This window comes from Piliocolobus tephrosceles, chromosome 8 (assembly GCF_002776525.5).
Source record: "Piliocolobus tephrosceles isolate RC106 chromosome 8, ASM277652v3, whole genome shotgun sequence".
In the NCBI taxonomy this organism is placed as follows: Eukaryota; Metazoa; Chordata; class Mammalia; order Primates; family Cercopithecidae; genus Piliocolobus; species Piliocolobus tephrosceles.
The window spans coordinates 110,097,493-110,106,303 of record NC_045441.1 but is presented as its reverse complement, the minus strand read 5'-3'; the positions used below and the strand labels follow the sequence as shown (position 1 = coordinate 110,106,303).

Sequence of the window (8,811 nt, the reverse complement as noted above, 5' to 3'; positions counted from 1 at the left end):
GCTAGGCTGGTCTTGAACTCCTGACCTCAGGTGATCCACTTGCCTTGGCCTCTCAAAGTGCTGGGATTACAAGCATGAATGTCCTGCCATTCCTCTACTTCTTAATCTAAAAAATAAGTGAGTGATCCTCCTTCCCATTCTACCAGTTATATCATCATTCTAATTTTATTTGCCATCAGGATGAAATCCAGATTCACAAAGAAGAAAATAGGTCTTTAGAGAAAACAATTTTTTAAAAATTCTGACCTCCTCCCAGAAGGCTGTCACATTCTCCATCACTACTTCTGTAGTTGTTAAGTTATATTCCAATGTCTTATATTCTTGCTTTTGTAAGAAATCCTATTTATAAAAGAGGGCAAAAACATGTTATAGCATCAGAATAGCATTAATGCATTATTACATCTACTTTATACTCTCATTGTGCTACATCTTATATATGAATTTTAATAATGAAATTGTAATTATTTCTTAATATAATTTTATTACAGTGTTCTAAAGTTAATTTGCCAAGCACTAGGATTCATCATATTTGAAATATGCTCTCTAAACATATGATACTTTATAAAACTTTTTATACATTAGATTTAACATACTACTGATTCTTCCTTGTACTATTATATGCTAACCTTAGTGATGAATTTATAAAGCAACCCTGAATTACCCACTAATGTGCCTTAATCCAACATTGGATGGAGAAAAAATGAATGTCTTCACCTTAATAGCACCCTCCTTATTAAAGGCCTCATCAGCACCACTTCTGTGGGTTAAGGAAGCATGTGAAGATATATAACTAGTTTTAAGGCATCAAACTGTGATTCTAAAAGAAGAGCTCTATTAGAGGCGCAAATCAGTTTCCCTAGGGAAGGTAGGAGCATAAGGAAGAATTAAGTCCATGCATCCGGAAGTCTTGGCCATAAGAAGTAATGAAAAAGCCTGGTCCTCGCCTCGCTTCTTCATTTTCTTCTCTGCTCCTCTTTACCTCTCTTTTGGTTTCTCTCATTTTCTCCCAGTTTGGTTTTCAAGATCTGTTTCTCTGTCTGTATGCTCCCATTCAGTGACTCTCCCCAGATCTGTTTCTTCTTCTTTCTTTCTCTCTATCTCTTTCTTTCTCTCTCAATGGGTTAACAGAAGACAAGATGATTCCCAGAGCTACTTACTATGATTCAGAGCTAGAGTCACCACTTTGTCTAAATCACAGATCTCAAACTCACTTAGTCTCAGGACCAAACAGGTGATAGAATTAAGGAGTGGGGCTGAGAAGACAGCGTGATGAGCTGGAGAGGCCAGGTGCTCTGTGAGCAGGGAGCTGCCATAGCTTGTGGAAAAGGAGGACACAATTGACTAGTTATTCCAATTCTTCAAAAGAGGTTGCACACATGAGCGTGTGTGTGTTTATGTGTGTGTGTGAGAGACATCTCCCAATTTTTAATTGTGGGCAACCAATACAAATTTTTTAAATGAAAGGTTAAAACAGGTCTAGGAGCCAAAATTAGGTCTATGGGCCACCATTTGCAACCTCTGGCCTAGAATAAATAATGCCAGAACTACCTAAAAGTGGCTCACCCTTCTCCCTCATTTTTATTTCTGTCACAGTGACTTATTTTCTGGGTTAAATATTTAAATAAACAGCAAAAAAGCATAATAAGCATTTATTTGCTTCTTAATAATACACAAGTTTATCCAATTAGCTTCATATAAATTGAGTCTTATCACCTGAAAACTTTAGAATTTCTCAAAGCTGCTAGCTACATCAGTATTATTGGGATTTTAAGGTAATTTGGCATAAAATGCCATTCTCATCCATCATACTGTTCAGAGAAATGCCAGGAAAAGTTTAAGGTGAACATTCCTAGTATTAGCTGGCAACTTTTATAACTTCCTAGAGAAGGAAATTTCTTTTTCTATATTTTTGCACATTTGCAAAGTTCATTATAACTGATCTATTGACTGATTATTTAAATCATAGTATATAATGCAGCATTATGGTACATTACCTGTATTTTGTTTATTGCTCCAAGAGAGTCATACCATGTTTGAACAGCCCAGGGAAATTGCCGAGTGACCGCCATGCGCAGAACAATGCAGAATGATATGGTTGTGAATATTTTTCGGAGGACGATTCCTTTGATTAGTGCATAGGGAAGCACAGATAAAAACACCACAAAGAACCCTGAGAAGAAGAAGGCTGAGCTATTGAAGTATCTCACATAGGCTGCCTTCCGAGTTAGTTTCAGTTCTGTTCTATAAAAAATAATAATAATAAAATTCAGGATGTTATTTTATTTTTCAAATATCAGGGATCTTGGAATGTAAGATCTGAGCATGGTCTCTAGGGTCTTTCTGCTTATATTTTTAACTTGGCTCCACATCATATGACCTGTGTGATCTTGGGTATATTATTTAATCTCTCTGGGCCTCAGTTACCTTATATGAAAGGATAACAATGAAAGTACCAGTGTTTTGTACATACTTGTAAATATTATATTTAAATTATAATTAATAATTCATTATTAACATTATTATGACATTATTTTTAAACCTTTACTTCATTACTAACTTGTAAGATTAGTTAGACTAATCATTTTTTGCTTGTTGGTTGGTGTTTTAAGTAATTAATTGTGGAAATGAGAACAATGTTGCAAGATTTATAAAGGAAAAATACAATTCTGTGATTATCTAATGGATTCTTAGCACTTTGGAAACTCTAACTTGGCTTTGAGGAACACTGAAAATAATATATAAGCTACAGAGAAGTGGTTCTCAAACCTTAGCATGTGTAAAAATCACTTGAGATGCTTATTAAAAATACAGTCTCAGGCCCGCGTCTTAGAGATACTGATTGAATGAGTCTCAGTAGGTTTCCAGGATTTGCGTTTGGGAAAAAAACAACAACTAAACCCTAAAAACACACAAGCAGTTCTTTTGATTCAAGTTGCAGGTGGGTTTTGAAAAATTATGAAAGTAGATACTACATCCTCTCTGTCTCATTTCAACATAATTATTTGCAATCACATTACACTACACGTTCAATCTTCTAGTCTGAAATGCAAATGGAAATTAGTTTTTTTAAATATATATGTGAGGCTTCAATGCTCTAGCAGGCAGAAAACAGGGAGTGCAGGAGACAACACTGCCTTCGACTCGGTCCCAGTCTTCCAGAAGCCATACAAATTGGAGTCACTTGTGATCCTCCCCATCCAGCTCTTGCCCAAGTAAAGGTCAACCAGGATAGAGGCAGAGGGCTCTGGTGAAAGGGGGCAACAGCTGTACCATGGCATAGTGCATGTGGGTACCTGGCATTTGGGCATTAGTTCTTCTTCCTTAATTCAGAAAAGCTATTCTCATTCTCAAGTGTAGAACTAAGAGGGAATCTTTTTTCCATTTTTAGTCTGAAAAATAGAATGTAATCTGAGCACATTGATGAAGAAAATTGAGTTCAATGTGCCCAACCCAGATTGCAATTCAGTCTATTTAGGTCTACCAATTTCAGTAACTTGACACTGAAGACAGATTATGATTTTGGCATCTCGCCTGGCTTTGAATCCTGGTTCTGCCAGTTACAGCTAGACATCTTAAGCAAGTCATTCTTCCCTCCAACTTTACAGAATCCACCTCTACAGAAGGAAAACATGTCATCTCCTTTATGGAGTTGTTGCCTAGATTAAATAGTACAGTAGAGGTCTATATTTAAATTTACAATGTGTGTCCTTTCTCCCCAACAAGAAAAGGCAAAACATGGACTAGGCTGCTATACACTTTTTATAAAAATGTTAAATTTGTTGAACTGTTGTTGAAACATATTAGATAGAGTTGAGAAAAATAGGAAGAAGAGGTACTATAAGAAAAAAAAATGGATCCAAGAACATTTGTAAGAATCACCCAGAAAGTAGATTCTCCATAAAATAATCGCTAACATTTTATGAGTCATGAAACTATTATATCAGTTTCTTATTTTTAAAATTGAAAGTGACTTTATTACTAAAGAGCAATAAAAAAGTGGATTTTCAGGGAGCTTTGCACAGCCTTTTGACCAGTACAACAGTGTCCCAGGCTGAGGTAATCACTCCTTTGATGTGAATTCTGCCAATCTCTTCCAGAACATTATATTTGCTCTCTTGAGTAGGGGCAATTCTTGCTTTCCCATATTTATGTCAACACTTTCTAGCCTTTTCAAGTGACAATTTCATGCCAGATTATATAGGTTACAACTAAACATTCGCTATATATCAAACAGAAATACCAAGTAAAGGGAATAGATTTCATCTTTTGAGGAAGAGGACACAAAAAACAACAAAAAACAAAGTAAAATTAGCACCAAGAATGACCCAGTCATAAGTTTATCATGAGTTTGAGAAAACCAGATCTTCTGATATCCTTGTCATTACCCTTGCTATACATGTGTTTGCAGGCTGAAGAGTGATGCAGAGAGCAAGTGTGATGGAACACTGACTTGTTAATGAGATAAAGAAGATCTACCAATTGAACAATTCCCCCAAGAACTTGTTTTCTGGAAAGAAAATGCAATTCGTTTCCTGGATTTATCTTGAAAGGCATATCAAAAACAGGTGACCAATAATGTTTGGGAAATAAATACTCTTTTACTCTTTCTATTTACATGGCAAAGGACTTAATATCTCAGCATTTCTTTTGTTGTTCCAATCACACACCTGCAGCTCAGTTACCATTGTATACTGGACTCAGCAGCCTGAATTCCTCATAACCCATATTGACACCATCCATAAGGGTACTTCTCTTTTTAGTATATTTTTCCCTGTGAAATTGTCATGTGTTGAAATTATTTGTTCCTTGAACAGTGTATCAACTTTCACTGAGTCTCCTAGAACCTTTTTTGATTGGAGTTTGTAGAACATGGAGCTCAACTGAAGAAAAATGGTCTCATTGCTACAGAAATGCTGTAGCTTACATCTTGCCCAGATTTATCTCAGTAATCATATCTCAGTCTGCGCTGTACTTTCTTTGTTGGATATAATCCTTACTAATCAGTGAAAGGTTATATGAGGTGAAAGAACACTAGAGATAGGTGCCAAGTACTGATTCTATCTCAGGAGGTAGCTTTCATTACTTGAACTGACTTCACTTCAAGTGAAGGATTTATAGGAACCCAATTTGTGAATACTACCCTATGTCATTTCCAAGTTAAGGAAGAGCAAACATATTCTAACCAAACACAATTTTTTTCATGGTTAATGTACCATAACACATAAATTAAGATATAAAAATAGAGAATCATTTATTTTGTTCAGAATTGTATACTCTACCAGTTCCATCTGAGTTACCAATCAGCCTTCAATATCTTGATCATTATTTTAATGAAATAAATGTATTGAGCAGCAGTGAACACATGTAGGAAATTCTTTAATAAGGTATCAGTATAATATACTTGCAGCACAAAATAACACCCTGGACCAACTACATAAAACTACAGCCCATGAAAGTGAATTTATGCAACTGATGTATGAATATTGAGAGAACTTAAATGCAATCATTTGATTGTCAGAAACATCAAATATGAGGTGGAAGTCTACTGTGACAAACATTTTTTAAAAATTAAGGACAGAATTACTAACAATATTGAAATTACTGAAACAACTTACTGTCTTAGGTTTTCAATCATTTTTTCCATTGCTTCTTCCCAGCAGTATGCCTTAACAGATTGGATATTTTCAATCATTTCTGAGGTAATCACAAGTCTTTCATTGATCTTCCCAGCTCTCTGATCTCTAGAAATCAATCAATCAATCAATCTAATAGTAAAAACAAGTCAAATTATCTACTAAGAACTGCTCAAGGTTTTAAGTCATATTTCTTTTATTCAACAGATGGGCATTTATTTTATTATCAAATAGATGGTAATAAAAATAATAACTACTGTTTAGTAAATGCCTCCTATGTGTCAGATATTGTACAGACCCATTCCATCTGCTATCTCTATCCCTTACAACAGTCTATGAGCAGTGGGTATCTCTATTTTAGAGATGAAAAAAGCAAAGACTCAGTGAGATGAAGTGGCTTGACTAAGGTCACATAACTAGTAAGTATGCAATGTGGGATTCAAACAAAGTGCTATTTGACTCCAAAATTTATATACTTTCTGTTATCCTCTAGCTGACAAATTTAAGCCCTTTATCATAAGCAGTGACTTGTGTAAGTCATTCATTCACTGGTATTAGTTATTCTGTAACACAAATTAACTAAGGCTCTGGTGTGATGATCCATAAACTAGAGTAGTAAAAGCTAATAAAGTTTACACAAAAATTAGGTATTCCCTTTAATTCACATAAATGTTTTATCCATTTTTAACTGTTTTATAATCTAAAAAATGAACTGAATCAACATATTTATAAACAAATTCAGGAGACTGACAAGCAAAAAAAATATCCCATTGATACAGGAAGTAATATTTACACCATCTTAAAAAGTCTTTTTTAGGCCGCGCACGGTAGCTCATGCCTGTAATCCCAGTACTTTGGGAGGCTGAGGTGGGCAGATCACCTGAAGTCGGGCATTCGAGACCATCCTGGGCAACCTGGTGAAACCCCATCTCTACTAAAATACAAAAATTAGCCGGGCGTGGTGGCGTGCACCTCTAATCCCAGCTACTCCAGAGGCTAAGGCAGGAGAATTGCTTGAGCCTGGGAGGCAGAAGTTGCAGTGAGCCAAGATCGTGCCACTGCACTGCAGCCTGGGTGACAGATCTAGACTCCATCTCCAAAAAAAAAAAAAAAGTCTTTTTTAATGACACTGAAGATCACAGTTCTATGCATAGAGCAGTCCTGGTTTTACTAAAGTGGGCTTTTTGAAAACATAATTTTAAAAACCTTCAAGCTATGAAAATAGGTTGCTACCTGTACTTCATCATCATTCTCCCTAGCCCAGCCTGAAAAAGGGCAAGGACTATCAGGAAACCAAGTCCACAGAAGGCAGAGGCCTGTAACAACTCCCAGATTAGCCCCATGAGGAGTGCCACTTGCAAAGGAACGATCCACACGAAATGTGCCAATGCAAGTCCCTGGAAAATAAAAGCACAGCAAAAACAGGTGTCATTTTATCTTCCACCCCTAGAAACAAACAATCATATATGAAAAAAAGCAAGTAAAAGGAACTTATACGGTCAAACACTTCGTGGTTCTGAGCACAGTAAAATCGAGGTAATCATTACATGGAGCACATAACAATGTGCTTAAACATTCTACACATAGAATAGGTTTCCCCAAAGAAGAAATTTCAAGCCAGTGCACTTTTAAGCATATTTTTATTCAGTGGAATTGAGATTGGACATCTTAAGTTACCATGTCCAGGTTTTAAGTAACTTTCTTCTTTTTGCATAAAGCAAGAACCACAGCATAGAATATGAGAGAACAAAGAACTCTCTCCAGAGACTCAATCCACACAACTGCACAACTCTGTCATTTGATAGAGACATTTAGAACAAATATTTGCTCAATCCAAAAGTAATTAATTTTGTACCAGCTGTGGGTCTCATGCTATTTTAAGTACTGGATGTGCAAAGATAAAACACATCATATGTCCCAAGGACCTTGAATTTATTTATCACATAGGACAACACAGAACAAGAATTGCTCAGAGTATCATATTCAGCCAAAGTATACAACAGATTTAAAGTTTTAAAAAGAAGCATGGTCTGATGAGAATTAAGTTTTGAAAAATCTTATTAACAACAGGCTGAGGTGCCTTTGAGTTGGGTGGTTCTACCAGACCCCAGGATGGTGCTCTGCTATACAACTGACCTTTCTCAGTTTCCAGAATAGGGAAGCTAGAGCTGAGCAAGACTTAACCACTTATCTGATACAGGAAAACTCTACCTTTCCAGTTGTATAATTTATAACAATAGTGCCTAAAAGATTAAATCAACAGGTACATACTTCATCAAATTTGTTCAGGTTGTTGGAAAGGAAACTAACAAGTTGTCCAATACTTATTTTATCTAGAACACGGCTTGACAGCTTTAAAGTCTAAAAGAAAAATGGGAAGTTAGATAATTTCAACAAACAAAATACAAATATATTATAAGTAACATTATAATATGACTAATTCGGTTATTATGCATTCATTATTAAGTAAAGGTAATGAAAATTATGTTCTATTCATCTAGCTTACTATCATCTTAGATTCATAAATATTTCTTTTAACAGTCAATACTATACTGGAATGCTTCTAGTTGTTTTATTTTCCAGCATCTAGAGAGAAACAACTATTTTTTCTCCTCACAATGAGAATGGTATTATACGTAAATACCATCTATACTGTGTGGGAGTTTTTGGTTTCGTTTTAAAAGATAGAGCCAAAGGTACTGAAATTTGAAATTAAGCCTTGGCCTTGAATTTTTCATGTAGTTCTATACTAATTCATTTGGATAAAATTACTTTTAAAGTCAATACAAGTATATGATGAATAATTGAAAAATTAATACTTTTGTGAAAAAGTTTATCAGTACAAAATCCATACATTTTACAAAGAAAAATGCAATGCTATTGTGGAAACTAGTTAAGCAGGTAAATTATTTTTTATCTACTTATTTATCTATCAATTAAATTTACTTAATTAAAACTATAAAGTTGACAAATTAACTATGATTATGGAAGATCAGAGTAATATTTTGCCTGTAAAACTGAAGAATTGATTTGTTATTAGATCACTTTGACTGGGAATTATCTAATATTAGTTTCAAGTGAATACCTCACACATTTGTTGAGCATTTAGTAAATGTAAATCACTCTACTTGATGCCTCAGGGATTATTAAGATTTATTAAAACATAATCCCATCATCA

The 8,811-nt window shown here is 35.0% G+C and overlaps 1 protein-coding gene across 1 annotated transcript in view; it reads right to left on the bottom strand.

The window, feature by feature from the left end:
* CFTR (CF transmembrane conductance regulator) overlaps positions 1–8,811 on the bottom strand; it is a 177,245-nt gene that overhangs the window by 123,909 nt on the left and 44,525 nt on the right. Inside the window, exons 5-9 of the mRNA XM_023228189.2 lie at positions 7,905–7,994; positions 6,867–7,030; positions 5,616–5,741; positions 1,995–2,241; positions 247–339 (exon numbers count right to left, since the gene is read on the bottom strand). Coding sequence (XP_023083957.1) covers positions 247–339; positions 1,995–2,241; positions 5,616–5,741; positions 6,867–7,030; positions 7,905–7,994 — 720 coding nt within the window. The remainder of the gene's footprint in view (positions 1–246; positions 340–1,994; positions 2,242–5,615; positions 5,742–6,866; positions 7,031–7,904; positions 7,995–8,811) is intronic.